General features: G+C 33.1%; 1 protein-coding gene across 3 annotated transcripts in view; it reads right to left on the reverse strand.

Moving 5' to 3' along the window:
- Positions 1-828: 828 nt before the first annotated feature.
- Positions 829-17218, reverse strand: part of MED30 (mediator complex subunit 30) — a 19889-nt gene continuing 3499 nt past the window's right edge. Inside the window, exons 2-4 of one of the 3 annotated variants that reach the window (XM_011941084.1) lie at positions 12287-12445; positions 10281-10385; positions 836-1223 (exon numbers count right to left, since the gene is read on the reverse strand). In XM_011941084.1, the coding sequence (XP_011796474.1) occupies positions 1128-1223; positions 10281-10385; positions 12287-12445 (360 nt within the window). In that variant the 3' untranslated portion in view covers positions 836-1127. Of the gene's footprint in view, positions 1224-4731; positions 5051-10280; positions 10386-12286; positions 12446-17218 lie in introns of those variants that run through there. The other 2 variants (XM_011941085.1, XM_011941086.1) reach the window with 2 other exon arrangements.

A 17218-nucleotide genomic window follows, 5' to 3' on the forward strand; every position in this document is an offset into this window, starting at 1 on the left:
AACTTACAATGAAAAATATTTTCCTATTTTCTGAATACCCAATATTTGCACATACTGTAAAATTCAAAAGGTACAAAATTATATACAAAGAAAAGTCAGCGCCTTCTTAATTCTGATTGTCAACCACCCACTTCCCCTCCCCAGAGGATGTCTATTACAGTTTCCTGTGTTAGCTTCCAGAGAAACTTTTACAGGAAAAGCCCAAACAATATTTTTCATAGAGTTAGAACTGAGGCCAGATAGGAAAAGCCTTCTGAATCAAGCTGGAAAAGTCCTTTCTGAGAAGACTTCAACTCTTTATTTGAGAATATATTATTTGTAATATGAGAGATCAGCTCCCACAGGGAGACCTAAACAGGATTGACTACAGGCCAAAAAAAAAAAAAAAAAAAATCACCTGTCATATAGAAGTATCTCATTTAAAATCCCTACACATGTACTGTTTCCAAAACACACTTATGATTACTTTAGGGTATACCTAAAAAATTAGGTGATTGCTTCTTAGCTTAAAGCAGAGCAGATAAGCACACAGGTGTGATTTCAATTTGTGTTGTCCTTAGATCATTAGTTTCTCTCCTTTTAGAGACAGATCATTTAAGACCAAACACTTGAAGAATATGTTAAAGATAAATTTTCATCTATTCATAGAAATATACATTTTAATTGGCTTGGCAATAAAATTGAATTTAAAAACTTGAGCTGAAATGGTAATATCTTTAATTTTAATTTGTATACAGACTGACTGTATTTGATACTTTTATCTGCAGAAATATTTAAATATTTAATTTTCTTCTAAAAGGTTTATTGGAATGAGTAAATCCATTAATCAAATTTAAAAACTTATTTAAAAAGCTTTATTTTGCTTTAAAAAAACAATTATTCAATTCATGAAGATTAACCAAAATACAAACCCCATCAAAATTTATTACAATAATCTTTCATAAGATTAATAGCATTAAAAAAAGTTAATGAATATTTTAATGTAAAAATCACAATGTAAAAATACAAACTTTAGTTTTAGTGACTAAAATAAAAGCAGATAAATAACCTTCTTCACAGGGAAAAAAATACTTGAGGGAAAAAAACAACGGTATAACATGTGTAAAGCAGGAAATTTAAATATCAGCTTAGTTCCTCATTGCCAACATGGCATTTATATCCCAGATGAGATTTCGTAATTGATCCATAATTTGCTTCAGCTGTTGATTCTTCTGTTTGAGTTTCTGTAGAAACAAAAGAATTTATCAAAAATGTTTCAGGAAATATAGACCATGAAGTTAGAAGATTAAAATGTCGTAAGTTAGGACCGTAATGATCCAGACAGAAATTGAGCTAAATAACCCTATAAAGCAGATGGTCTCAAGCCTCTTCTGGCCTTAAATATTCGCTGACAGGGATCCTGAATTCTAAAAATTCAGCCTGCAGAGGTCTATGGCTCCAGGCCCACCCCAGGCCCTGCTTACTCTTCCACCTCCACCATAAATAAATAAATAAATCAGCTAAACATTTATTTGTTTTAAAACATAAGCATACAGGTTTTCTAAGGGGCAGTATAACCTAATGGTCAAGAGCCCATACTCTACAGCCAGATCTCTGGACGTCGTTCAGATCCTTCACTATGACTTTTTTTTCCCCCAGGCTGCAGTGCAGTGGCACAATCTTGGCTCACTGCAACCTCAGCCTCATGGATTCCAGCGATTCTCCTGCCTCAGGCTCCCGAGTAGCTGGAATTACAGGTGTCCACCACCACGCCCAGCTAGTTTTTTTTGTATTTTTAGTAGAGATGAAGTTTTGCCATGTTGGCCAGGCTGGTCTTCTGACTTCAAGTGATCTGCCAGTCTTGGCCTCCCAAAGTGCTGGGATTACAGTCTTGAGCCACTACACCCAGCCAGATCCTTCACTATGAAACTTATAACACTGACCTACTTTTTTAACCTCCCTGTACTTTAGTTTCCACCTCAGAAAAATGGAAATAATAATTGAACCTACCTCATAAGAGTTGTTACGAAGATTAAATGATCTGATTCATGTCAAGTATTAGAATTGTGCCTGACACATAAGTAAACATTCAACAAATGTTACTGGTAGGCACAAAATGTAAACTGTTGACACAGAAAATAAAATATAATAAAAATACAATGCCTCATGCAATCAGTCTTTCAAAAGTGTGGCAGAAATCACTGTTTGCCTGTAGCATGAATTGCAATCTCCTTCTAATTCTAAAAACTGAAGACAAATGGCAGAGCACCCAACGCAATCTTTTCTACTAAGATTTGCTGAATGCCTGAAATGTGCACAGCATGTGTCTCTGTATCTCTATACTTGGATTCTACTTGACTAAGATTTGTAAACTTCTTTTTAAACATTCTTTCTTCAAATCCTACGTGGTAAATGTCTGCTTAGATAAAACAAGATAGAAATAGAGAACTTCTGGTCAGAGTGTTTACTGGTTATAATAATAATCACTATTATTCAATAACCCCTTGGAAACATTACATTTGGAGATAATATATTTAATTTTAAGACACTATATTAAACAACCTCTAGATAAATTAGTGTATGCTTATTAAAAAGAGGCCTAAAAATCTTAATTTTGATTTCATTAAAAAGCAAATTAAAATGAAGTTGCTTGTATTGCTTCTATTCAGAGTTAGGGAAGTAACAAGAAATAGGTGGCTAAAAGGAAAGCCCAAGAAACTCTTATTGGAAAATAGAAAATCAATTTACAGAGACTTTAATAATCTTTCATAACTAAATTTAATTCACATTTGAAAAGAGAACTAACACGATGCAGTCAGAGAAAAACATGACTATACAGTACACAGGGCTTGACTCTAAAGCTCACTCCAAGTGTCTTCGGGAAACAGAAACTGCTGGTATTTTTAGTGAGTCTCCCTTGTACAAGTTTTCAGATGACATATCTTCTATATTCTGTTACCATGAGTATGTGATAGTCTGTTATTTAAGTGGTTGTACATATCTAACAAAATTGATTCAAATTGCTGGGAAAGATGAAGAATAACCAAGCCTATAAAGTCTTTTTCATCACAGAGACCAAGAAACCAACACTTCTGCCAGCAATCAAGAGTAGCAGCAAAACAGAGGAATATAAAAGTGCTATATTGGGAGGCTGGCAATCTCAGTCCCAGTTCCAACTTTGCCTCTAACTTGGTATTTGATCTTAGACAAATTCCTTCTCCTCGGTTTTCTCATTTATGTAATTGGATTATAAAATCTAAGGTCTCTGCCAGTTGTACTTTCTGCATACCCATATGTAAGATGACAATTGGTCATCTGGGTGGTTAAAAAGAGACTTTATAATCAATATCAACTCAGGGCTTGCAGCTGGCTATCACAATGGTTTCACCATTGAAATAAATGCATAACCTACCAATAAGACTAATCCTCATTTGGAAACATACATTCTGGTACTCTTTTTAATTTAAGCCTCATAATTGTTTTTTAAAAAAGTAAGAACTAGAATGTGCAGGGTATTTTCAAGATAATATTCAGTACTAGGGAATAGAAAATTTTTAAATAATTAACATATAAGGCTCTTGGGATAGCATTTCTCAAAGATGCCACAATGTTTTAAATTTAAAAAATTAACATACAAATAAAATATCCAGAGTCAAAACATGTCATAAAAATGATCAACAACAAAGCTGACACTTATGCTTATTAGCGGCTAAACTGTAAATAAATTTTCATGACATGATATAGGATTTAATATATATATCTTGCCACTGATTGATTTTAACAGAGGTTGACAGCTGCTATTCTCAAAATCCATCAGCTGTGCCCAATTTCGTACATTAACAGGTGAATGTGTAAGTGGACTAAATACTTAAAAAATGTTTATGCTAACTCATACCATGTAATTTAATATTCACACAAAAGCTGTGACACTTGACAAAAAACGCTTTACTTTCTAAATGCATGGACTCAATTATGTCAATCTTGTAGTAAATACTACCTACTATCTTTTTCAATTTCATTTTCCCATCAAGAAAATAGCCTTAAGCAAAATAAAACTCATTCTGATGCCCCCAAAGCAAGCTTGTCCAACTGTGGCCCGCAGGCCGCATGTGGCCCCGACCGTCTGTGAGTGTAGCCCAATACAAATTCATAAGCTTTCTTAAAACATTATGAGATTCTTTTGGGGGGCTTATCAGCTACCATTAATGTTAGTATAGTTTATGTGTGGCCCAGAACAACTCTTCTTACAATGTGGCCCAGGGAAGTCAAAAGATTGGACACCCCTGCACCTAAAAAATGTGGTCTCAAACAAGTATCCATCCTTTATTTGGGTATTCAGCTTAAGGATTCCAGGACATATTAAGAGAAAATGAAAGTATTTAAATAAACCACGAATTTGACTATTAAAACCAGCCATATTGTCTTATGATGATTTACATCAAATACTGACTACAAATCGTGTGCCTCAAGTTTCATGGCATCAGGATAGTTATTGGTGGTTTTTGCATTGTTAGAAACCAGACAGACCATAAGGACTAAATAGTAAACACACCATCAGTATGAGTACACAATGATATGATAATGTTTTGAAAATGACTAAGTGAGGGTCAACTGAGGGGTAAAAATCTACTTATTTTATGTAGCTTATATAGAACAAAAAGAAGATATGCATTGTAATAAAATTCTGAATATTTTTAATTGAATGCAAAGAATATAATTTTATTACAGATTACACAGCTCTATAAAGCAACTAAGTTATTTAATACGACCAAATGCCAATGTATTAAAAATATGGCACAATGCTTTTGTTTCTGTAAATATTCATTAAAACATGAAATGGGAACATGAAACAGGTGCTGCTTTGTTTCCACTGGAGTCTTATGTTCTCCAAGAAGAAACCTGTCCACTCATGTGAAATGAGTATATAGCAGATAACACATCCAGCTGGTTCATGGAAGAAATTCTGGTACTGAGGACAATGCCTGGCAGAGAGCAGGCACACAAGTATTTAAATATTTTCATGTTTGAAGAAAAAATAACAAACGCCAAATCAAAAAGCTTCTCCCAAAACCTACAAGAATGGAAAAAAAATATGCAAGTAAACAAAAATTATTGGCAATCATTTCAAAACTTTTTTTGTTTAAATAACTCCTCTTTGTATAAAAAAAGATATTTAATAATGGCCATTATTAAAAATTATGCATTTTTATACTCCACACCATAATAGGTAAGAAGTATTTTCAGTGTTTTAGTGTTACTAGCTAAGATTCTGTGAACTTTAAAAATCTATCACCTACTAACTGCATGAACTAAAAAAAAGCAAACCTATATTTACATAAGAATATGGATTAACATAATTGAGAGACAAAAACTTAAGTTTATGAATGTAGTTATTTATAAATAGTTGTCAAATCAATCAATGAACTGTTTATTTTTAATAGCATCTATGTGATTAAATAATCAGATCAGGACATTATCATCTATAGCCAGTTTTCACTATGAGAAACACCCTCAGGTGTGTGTGCCATTAAGAAAAAAAAAAGATGTATCAGCCGGGTGCAGTGGCTCAGGCCTGTAATCCCAGCACTTTGGGAGGCTGAGGCGGGTGGATCACGATGTCAAGAGTTCGAGAGCAGCCTGACCTACATGGTGAAATCCCATTACTACTGAAAACACAAAAAAATTAGCTGGGCATGGTGATGCATGCCTGTAATCCCAGCTACTCAGGAGGCTGAGGCAGGAGAATTGCTTGAACCCAGGAGGCAGAGGTTGCAGTGAGCCAAGATCGTGCCACTGCACTCCAGCCTGGGTGACAGAGTGAGATTTTGTCTCAAAAAAAAAAAAAAAATTATATATATAAAAATGGATCATGAGCTCAATATTTTAAGAATTAAACATTTTAATCATATATTTTAATCTTATATTCTAGAATGGAGACACAGAGCTTAAATAAGTTGAAGGAAAAGAATGAAATACAATTGTTTGAGGGAAACAATTATATAGGTGGGTCCAGAAGAGACAGGCTGTAGAGAGCTAAATTCTCATGTGGAGAAAGTCCTTTTATACATCATATCCTTGTATCAATTATATCCTTTACTTAAAATCCACAAAACTCTATGTCAGTAGCTGGTGTTAATTGTACATAAGATTATTCTATTAATAGAATATGCTACATTTAATTCACATTTATAATTTTTTTAAAGGAATGAATTAAAAACCCCTTTTGGTAAAAAACAACCAAAAAAAAAAAAAAAACTACTTGTTTGCTTTTTAGCAATTAATTTTATTCTCTTCTTCCTTCTCTATTTGTGATTTAAATTTAAGTTAACCAAATGTTAGCCCTCTCCCATCTTTTCCCTCTGCCCACCACCTAATCCTTCAGTGCTTTCTCAAAATATAGATAGAAGAATTCACACAAAGAGAGTTATGAGGTCATCAAATGAGTTCTTCCCCATGATACTCAAGAAGGTACTTTCCCTCTAACTTGTCTGTTAAAAAGCAATTCCCACAGAAATAGAGTTTAGCTTTAAACCTGGTTTATTTAAAATACCTAAGCTGATTCTTTTCTCTTTGTAATAACCCATCAGTTTGATATCACGTTAACTAAAACATGTTTTAAACTGAAGTTAAAAGCACTTAGAACAGATCCAAGTCATTTAATCAAAGGAAGAGATCTCAATGTCAGAAGTAAAAATGGGGAAAAAAATTTAAAATACTTTCATTCCATAAGCATACACAAACTTTCAGAAACATTGTGTATCTACTGAGTGTGTGGCAGGAGAGGAATAAAAAAAGCTATAAACTGATGCAGGGAAAAGTGATTAGAAAGGACACAACAGCAGATGCAAGGTAAATTTTAAGATGAAAAGTAAAGAGGGAGTGGTCAGTGACTCAGAGAAGGCCTGGGCATGCAAGAGGGATGCCACTGAGAATAGGCCTGATCCACCATGGAGAACCACAGACAGAGACCATCTCAGAGGCACTAGCTGAGCCGTGGGGACGAAAACTAGAGGAATGGTTAAAAGATTGACTATCTAGTCGTTTAAAGAAAAAGTCTGCCAAACCCTACACTAGCTTATGGAATGCCTTCAAATTTCTGAGGAAACGTAACTTACAACATAGAATTTTATAGCCAGCCAAACTATGAACTGGACAAATATGTAAGGACTCAAAATTTAAGTGTCTGCACTCCTTCTAAAGAAGTCACTGATGTATGCACATTACCAACAAGGAAGAAAACCAAGAAAGAGGAAGACGTGAGTTGAAGAAGTGGTGAAACCAACAGAAGAGGTGAAGGAAAGTCCCAGAGCTAAAAAGCAGGCCTAGCCAGCATTCCATCCAGACCTACAAGATCAAAGAAAACTTGGGAGGATGGGATAAGAACCACGAAACTGTCTAATGATTCTGTCTGTGGAAAATTAGAAAATCGTACTGAGATGCACAAAAAACTAACTAAAATTTTAGAAAATTAAAGAGGTAAGAATTAACTTCAGAAAAACAAAAAATTATTCAACCAAGGAAATGTGACCCTAGTTTACTATGTGGTTTAGCAATAAACAATACTTATGAAGCCATAATTATATGACACAGATTATTTACTGAATCCCAAATATGATATAACTGCACTGAAAGGTTTGAGGGAAACAATTATGTAGGTGGGTCCAGGAGACAGAGGCTGTAGAGAGCTAAATCCTCATGTGGAGAGAGAAGCCCTTGTATACATCATATCCTTGTTTCAATTATCTCCTTTACTTAACATCCACAAAACTCTATGTCAGTAGCTAGTAAGAATTTTTTTGGTTACATGCTGCCAAAGAATTACCATATTTTGATTATAAAAGAGAATTTTTAAAAGTCAAAGACACGTTATTTCTAAGTTATCATATTGGGAAAAAAGAGAAACTTCATGAAAATTGAAGAGAAATGTAAATTTAGAAAAAGTATCTTTCTGAATTTGTACAACTTTATTTTTTACAAAATATTATAAAATCCTCTATGGTACAGAACAAACTATATTTACATTAGTTACACATGTGGTACTCTGAAACCAAAGTTATTATTATAATGGTATTTTATTTATATACATATTTAATTATATTTTATAAAAAAATCCGTATTAGAGAAAAATAAGCAGAACACATTTATTGAGGTAATACATATTTTATCAACAGAAACATATAACATGTCTTAATAAATGAATGTCTCATACATCTAGACTATCAAATACCAGTTATTTTTCAAGATCTAAACTAAAAGTCCCCAATCTCTTCCTCACCCTCTACCAGTTTTTTACTGTGAGATTTTTATTATGATTGTCATTCATTACAATCAGATTTTTTGGAAATAGTTTCCTAAATATGTATTTCACCTTCTAAAAAAGTTGCAAAATTTTATTTTATAAAATCTATCCATCTTTTTCCTTTCTTCTGAGTTTTAAAATACTTAAAAAATTATTCAATATTTTGTTTTGCAGGTCTTATTTTCAACTCTGAAATTCATTTTGATATATGGTGTAATGTAAAAAGCTAGCTTAATTTCGCCCCCAAAGTTTCTATTTCTAAAGACTAATTTTTCACACAAGCCCTCTTCTGTCATATTAAATTCTCATGTACAATGAGAAGGCTGTTTTTCTGGCTAGATATTTTACTAATCTGCCTATTCTTGTGCCAGTATTACACACCTAATTACTGTTTGTGTAATATGCTTCATATTACAGTTTAATTTTTGAAGCTAAGAATTCTGCTTTATTAGTCATACTTATCAACATTTTCTTTGATATTTTTGTATACTTTCAAGAAAAAAATCCCATTTGGGTTTTATCTGGATCTGTTTATTGATTGGTATTGCACTACAATCCTATTATTTTTGCATGCTTTCTTATTAGGATTTGGATTGTTACTGTATTAAAACTGTGAGGTAATCAAGACTGGTGTTTTTATAATATGTATTGCTCATCCAAGAACTTTATATGTTCTTTTAATCATTCAAAGCTTCCTTTATGTATCTTAATAAGTTTATTCACACACATGATTGACATAATTCCTATCTACTAAATATTAATTGTTGTAAGAGTCAATAGAATCTTATAATCTAGCAGGTTTACAGCATTATAAGGGCATGGTATCAGTCCTGTCTTAGACCCTTTTACAGAACTCTTATAGACTAGTTGTTCATCAGTTGAGTTTCTTTGATCATTCTAACAAGCTCATACATAATAACTCCTGTTTCCCAACTGTCATTTATCCACTGTCTTTTTGTACTGGCTATAACTTCCAAAATAATATTAAACATAGTGGTATAAAGCATCTTGTTTCATGCTTGTGAAATTACTAGGGAGTATTTAATCCTTTAAGAAGTATCCTTTAATAAGGATACTTCTATATTTCACCTTATGAAAAATGTTGGCTATTTATCTAAAAGAAAAAGAAAAAAAAAAAAAAACACTGTCTTGCTAATAGTTTTAAGTGTCCTTTGAATCAGCAACAGTATTGAATTTTATCTGATGTCTTTTTGACATGTGAGAAAATCTTTTTCCAAGGTAGTCTACTGACATCATGTATTATACATACAAATTGAACTATAAAATCTTCATATAACTCAGAAGACTCTTTGGCTTGTGGTGGATTATTAATACACTGGTGAGTTCTATTAATTAGAATTAAGAATTTCAGGAAGGGGCAATCTATATTTGTCAGTGAAAGAGTGAAGCTGATAGTTTTATTCACTATGCTATCTCCGGTATATTTTGCTAAGCTGGGGCCACATTTCCACCACAGAATGAACGGACACCTTTCCCTATTTCTCTCTGTTTCACAAGAACTATTTGAACATTATATTCCGAACTTCTGAAAGTATTCAGTGATAAATACATTCCAGTTAGAAGCTTTTGGTGGGGCTGGAGTAGAATAATGCTGGGATAGTTCTCTAAATTTTTTATTCAGGTGTTGAGACATTCACATTTCATATTTGTAAATTTTTATCATTTGCTGCTCCAAAAATGCTATAAGCTAGAAAGATAGAATTCTGCCTAGAAAAGAAAAAAGTAAATGGATTGTGACTAACTATCTGAGGAGCTCTTCTAAGAGCTTTATCGAATGAATTTTGCAATTTCTCTTCTGACTATTCAGACAGCATTTCTGCTTACCTTTCAGTTCTTGGCTGTATTCTAAATAGGTTAAGTTTGCCGCAGAAACGACTTCATGTAATTTGATAATTCAAATTATGTTTTGGAGTTACATCAGACTCCCTAGTAATTGTTATCAATAACTCTAAAACATAAAATGTAAAAACTAACAACTCACTTTATTTACTTCAGCAATTTCTCGCCTCTCTTCACTAGCAAAACGAGGTAGGCCAGCCCGATCATCATTCTTTGAGCCATCTTCTTCCACATATGGAATGAGTTGCTGGGAATGATTAACAAAAATTCAAAGTCAAAAATATAATTCAAGTTTTCTAATCACTGGTATAGAGAATATATCAGATTAAAGTCAATTTTTATAGTTTTATTTGTGTAAAAATAAATTTCAATTCAGGTGATAGCCTGAAATAAGAGCTTTAATAGTTGACCATTTCAATGCATTCTACACAATACCCTTTCAGGTTTCTTTTGCAAAACAGCCTTTATAACATTGGTTGTCATGTATAACTAAACAATACTTCCAGCAGGAAGATGGGAGAAGTAACAAAAAATAAAATAAAGTAAAATGAAAATTTAAAAAAACCCTGCTCATTCAATTAGCAAATATTTAATTATGAAACACTATAAAACTAATGCCAAACAAGATGTGATTCCTGCCCCTAAGAGATCTGTAGTCTATTGAGATAGATAAAACAGGCTTTCCTTCATCTGTAATAAAAAGAAAAGAACTTCACGGATCTGTATTATATAAATGTCATTAACTTGCAAACTAAAACTTCAGAGTCTATGCAAACTTCTAGATGTCTTAAGTTTTTTCAGTTGTGAGAACTTTTTCTTTGTAGGAGAAACAAATTTATATAGCAATGAAACTTCTAGCAGAGTCCTAATTAAGTATGCACGGTTAGTGATGGAATTTACCTCATAAGTGGGACAGACTTCAGGAATCACCTAGCCTCTACTATTGTGTATTACCAATGCAGGAATAGGCCAAAGGTAAATGACTGGTAAAACTAGGATTCACCTGATAAAACTTCTTAAAATTCTTGGGACATATATAAACTCACCCATGTCTACTTTTCTTTGTTTTCTCTCTCTCAATGCAGAGCTGTCCTTCCTCCTGAAGACGATTAGTCTCCATCCCTGTGGCCTGACTGCCCTCCTGTCTTCATTATTTATACACCCTTCTCCCAACTTCTCCCTACAGCTTTCTTCCTTTATTATTCTAACATGTTCCTGTCTCTTCTATTTGGGGGGAAGCTCCTCTTCCCCTTCCAAACCTTCGATTTCATCTCTCCTTTCATCTACTGCTTTCCTCTCTTATTTTTTTCAAAGCTTCTCGAAAGACTGACATCCACTTGCCGGCTCCAGCTTCTTATTTCCTGCTTAATCTTCACCCGACTGCGATCAGACTTCGTGCTGCTACCATTTCACTGAAGCTCTACTCAAATATACCAACAATTTTCATCTAGCAAAATCTACTGGACAGCTTTCATTCCTGATTTTCCTTGACTTCTCTGCAGCATCTGACAATGCAGGCCACATTTCTGATCTTTCTCCCACATCTCTGACCCCTTCTTTTTAGGCATTTTTGCAGTTTAATTTTTCTCTGGTCATCTTTTACCAGCTTCCTTTGGTGGCAGAGAAATAATTTGTCAACAGGAAAGGGTTACTTACAGAAATGTATATCTAATTAACTAAATAGGTGGGACCCAAGATGAAATTTAGAGAGTACGTTTTTTAAAATACAGTGATTCCACTGGGCCAAATATAAAATCTAAATTAATAATAATAAAAATAATATTTTATCTGTAAAGTACTTCATGAAAACCACCTTAAAAGTATATACTATTAAAATTCCTACTAAAAATATTCCTGACTTAATTAAAAGGAGACACTGACAGTAATAAAAATTGCCACAGAAAACTATTTCTTCCTAATAACAAAAATTACTATAAGCTTGTCAAAGTCTACAAGAAATTATTAATGTAAAAATATAGTAGTATTTTATGCATATATATCACATTTTCATCTTCTGTGGCCCCAAGGAAAACCAATAAAATTCAAAACCTGGAAATATTGCTAAAACAAGAGAGAGAGGAAAAAGAGTAACTGTCTTGACACTAATTCACACTTTATATTCATCCTCCCTCTATCACAAAAAATTACCTCGACTGGAATGGGATCCATCCCACCACAGTTTTCATTGCATTTGTCATATACCAATCTCAGCTTCCTGAAGAGAACTGAAAGTTGGCGAAGATTATCCTGTAGCTTTGTTAACCGGTCTTGATATGTCCCAGTGTGGTAAGTGACACCATTTGGCAGCTTATCAGGAAAAACAAAGAATAAAAATATAAAGTAATGAAAAAAAATCAAGATTTTCTATAAGTAAAGCCAACAAACAGAAACAATTTTTAGGCAATGCCTAGATGTAAGCTGTCCCTCACAACTGATCAAGTTCAATTTTAAGAATGTAAGAGTAATGCATGCCCATTTATTAACAACTTGGCATACTCTTTCCCTGCTATAAAACAGACCTAGAAAAACTTTGTGATAAACCCTGACTTGAAATACTTTTTCCCCTTTAATTTTTGAAGTGTAACTTTAAAAAGAATGTACAATTTTAATGTTACTATTATATAACTGCAGCATGCTGCTGACCTCAACCAAGAAGTTGAAAACAATGTACAGTGAAAACACACACAAAAAAGTGAATCTTAAGATATTCTAGTGGAACAAAATGAAGAACATATGGCAGGTGTTGTAAAAATATTCTCAAAATACCTTAACTCTGATAAGATAATTAAGATGCTTAAAAGCACACATTAAAATATAAACCTGTCATTTAGAATTTTCCTTTAAAAAATCAATAGCAGGAGCTATGGGTACCACCTATACTTGAACACCATTAATAAATTATTACAAGTAACTGCTTTGATCATAACTCTGTCTTAGATATTATTTTTAATTCAGGAATTTTATCAAGAGAAGAAAAGTACATATTGAAATAATAAAAAAATGACAGATAAACAAAAATCAACTACTATTTATTTAGAATTTATAACTAAATATGTACTTGTGCATTGCTGAAACTCATGAACAAAATCTTTCTCTGTATAGCCATAGAATATTTTACTCCCACAATTTGATCTGTGGCATCACCCTAATACTTGAATCAATAATATTTATAGAGTGCCACATTTTCTAGTATTCAGGCATTTTAATTGTAGGAATTCACATGTATACCTATTTGGGGATTTGAATCAGGTGATTTAAAAACAAAGGAACTATCCACTATCTAATAGCTAGGCAATCAGTCCAGTCTTTCTAAGCCTGAGTTTGCATTTTTTTTTCTTTTTTAAACACACGAGGTAGGAATGCCAAAAAAAAAAAAAAAAAAAAAAAGCATGATACAAAGTTTGGAGGGAAAAGAAAACAGGACATATAATGATTAAAACAAGAAACATGAAAAAAGACTGGAAAGCCCTATATGTAGTTGATAAAAGATGTGTAAGATAAATAGGCTTCAATAATTTATTTTCTTCTTTTCTCATACTTCTAAATTTCCTGTAATGTTATGGTTTATGAGTTAAGGAGATGGATCTCCTCAAATTATTTGAGGTGTGATATTATGAGGATTTTCAGAAATTCTCAAGCATTAAAACACTCTACAATGTCTCAAAGAAATGTGATAAAATATCAAAGGCTGAACTAGTCAAAACATTTTAAAGGAGAAAGGCATTAAGGGTTCATTTCTCAGTACAACGTAAGTTTTCTCCTCATGAACTCTCAGTTTATGAAATTCCACAGACACTAACTAGAAATTCAGAGAAAAGTTTAAGTCGATCCTTGCTTTCTTGTTTAGGTGACAAAAAGGAGCGTGATGATTATGTCTTGCCTAGAACAGCACTCTGTATCTTTATTATGGCATAATGAGGTTTAATACTTTGCCCATATTTTCTACTTAGTAAACACTGGAACTTAAGTTTGTATTACCATATTTAGTATAGTACACACACAGAAGGCTTTAAAGTACAGTGTGAATTATTTTACTTTACTGAGTTATTTTACCCATAAATCTATACTTAAAATTTATTAAGATGTATTATGTAAAAGAACTCTTAATAAATACTGTCATAAAGAAAACAAAAATCCTTTTGAAATGCAAAGAATCACGCTTCCCAAATTTGCTGACTTAGAAAGATATTAGATGTTAAATCTAATATCCAAACTTACCAACTTAATTTACTAAATCATTAAAAAGAAATACCACACACCTTTCACGTGTCAGCACTGTTTTAGAAGCTGGGATACAGCAGTAAATGTGAGAGAGACAAGGTTTCCATAGCACAGAGTATACGCGGTAAAAATGTCTAAGGTCCCTTGGCATATACCGTGGTGTAGCTGTTCAGCTGAAAAGCTCATCAATAACCACCTCACTCATGAGTGTGGATGAAAACCCATAAATACATGATCCATATCCATAGACACTAAGAAGGCATTCAATTAAATTCAACATCCATTTTAAAAATCAATATAAAACTCAATAAAAAAATCCTCAATGTGTGATAACATACATTTATTTCAGTTAAAAAGTCAGCACCATGATTAACGTGGAATCATTAGAAGCATTCCAACTAAGGTCAGAAACAGAAAAGGATGTCTACTAAGACCCTAATTCTGTAAGTGAACACTGTTCTGGAAGCACTAGCCGATGCAATTAGAGAAGAAAGAGAAAAAAAAAATGTTGGAACATTAAAAAGAAAGCATCATAATCTATCTATAAATAATATGATAAAGTGCTACTAAAAATAAAAGAATTCCATAAGGAAGTAGGTCCAAAGAGAAAGCAATAGCTCTGCTTTCATCTCTAACACAAACAAAAACATGGGAAAAGAAGACCCCATTTACAATGGCAACAGAAAAGATAAAATATCTAGAAGAAAACTTTTAAAATCTCAAGATAAAAATGAAAACTTAAGATACCTTATAGGAAAACAGAAAAAGAATACTCCATGTTTTTGGTTAGTAAGAGTCAACATCATAGCGATGTCAAGTCTTTCTAGGCTGAATGATCCTAATAAAAATGCTAACAGGCTTTTTCTTAGAATAAGCTGATTCTAAAACACATGTGGAAAAATAAGCAAGAATAGCCAGGGAAATTCTGAAAAAATAAGTGTAAACACATTATACATCCTGACAAATTATAAGAATGTTTTGCATTAATACATAAAAGATAGGCAGCTACGGGAATAGAATAGAACATCCAGAAACAAATTCACTTATATAAAAGCTACCTGAAATCACTGGAAGAAGCAAGTGAATTATTCAGTGAACACTTTGAAAAAGTTAGGGCTAGGCCCAGACCTCACATTTTATAGAATAAATTCCATAAGAATCACAGTTTTAAATGTAAAGACTGAAATTTAAAAAATCATAGAATTCTAATTTGAGTGGGGAAGACCTTTCTAACTAGGCATAAAGCCTAGAAGTCCTAAAAGACTAATACATGCAACTCCTTAAAAAAAAAAATGCATGGCAAAACTACCATTAGCAGAGCCAAAAGGTAAAAGACTGGGAAAAAAATAACTGCAAGTTATATCACACAGAACAGGTTTCTCTAGTATGTAAATAGCTAAATCCTACAATTATGATAGGTAAAAAAGACAAACAAATGGGTAAACAGTAAGTGAACAAGCATTTAACAGGAAAAAAATATAAATGATTCAAATATTTTAAGGGATGTTCAAACTCAGTCAAACTAGGAGAGATGTAAAGTAGAATTTTCACCTATCAAGTGATCAAAGATCCAAAAAAGATACAACTCACTGTGCTGGTCTTAGGCCAAAGCATAAATTAGTACAATCTCTGTGGAGGACAATTCGTTGAAATATATCTAATTACAAAAGCACATAGCTGTTTCTAAAAACGTATCCTACAGGTATATGTGCAAATTTGTGTAGGAAGTTATTTGCTGCGGCCTAACAGGGAAAGATGAAAAACAGCCAAATGCCCTCACTAGAGAACTGGTTTAATAAATTACTGTATTTCCACACAGTGTGAACTATACACTATAAAAAGGAAAAGGGAGTATTTTCTATACAGATATGAATAAATTCCAGAATATATCAACTGAAAAAAGCAAGGTACAAAATGATTATGTATAATATGCTATTATCTGTGCAAAAAAGGGGAAAATGAAACAATATACATGAACATTTGCTTAATATGCAGAGAATATCTGGAAAGATACACAAAAATTGGAAGAATCACTCACAGTCACTGCCTGTGGAGAGGAGTTAGGTACACAGTATAAGAGATAGGAATGGGAGGGAAAATGTTCGCTGCACTGTCCTTTTCTATTCCTGAGTTCTGAATGTACTATGTATTTAAAAAATTAAAGATTCAAAGAATAATAAAACAAAAGCAATTGTATCTTCCACAAGGACTCTTAATCTGAGATTTCAGGATACTTGGGGAGTATCCCTAAATCTTCCTTTAACCCCTGAAATTTTCAAAATGCCTGTGTATGTGTATTTTTCTCTGAAGAGAGTTCACAGTTTTCATCAGACTCTCAAGTGGCTAACGGACATCTAGTGTATACCAGGAACCACTTCTTTAAAACAAACGCTTAGAAAAATTCTTAGCAGTCTGTATTCACAGCACTTTACTCTCATAGATCAATAATACAGAGGATTATTTAAAAATGTGAATGCTAAAAATGTACTAACAAATCACTAGGTTATATGTAGTTAAGAATATCCTGTTTCTATCACCTCTTCTAGTTTTTGGAAATGAAGGAGCCCATTGTTATCTTTTCAGCCATAATTGATAGGCCCCAAAGGGTCTTAGATGAATGACCACAGATTTCATAAAATGAAAAACATACATATAATTATCATAGTCCCTCAAAAGCTGGCTTTGGGCCCCAGACCCTACAGCCGCCAAAATGTTGAAACTTAAGAAGAAACGGCCGGGCGCGGTGGCTCAAGCCTGTAATCCCAGCACTTTGGGAGGCCGAGACGGGCGGATCACGAGGTCAGCAGATCGAGACCATCCTGGCTAACACGGTGAAACCCCGTCTCTACTAAAAAAAAT

This window comes from Colobus angolensis, unplaced genomic scaffold, assembly GCF_000951035.1.
Source record: "Colobus angolensis palliatus isolate OR3802 unplaced genomic scaffold, Cang.pa_1.0 Scaffold198, whole genome shotgun sequence".
NCBI lineage: Eukaryota > Metazoa > Chordata > Mammalia > Primates > Cercopithecidae > Colobus > Colobus angolensis.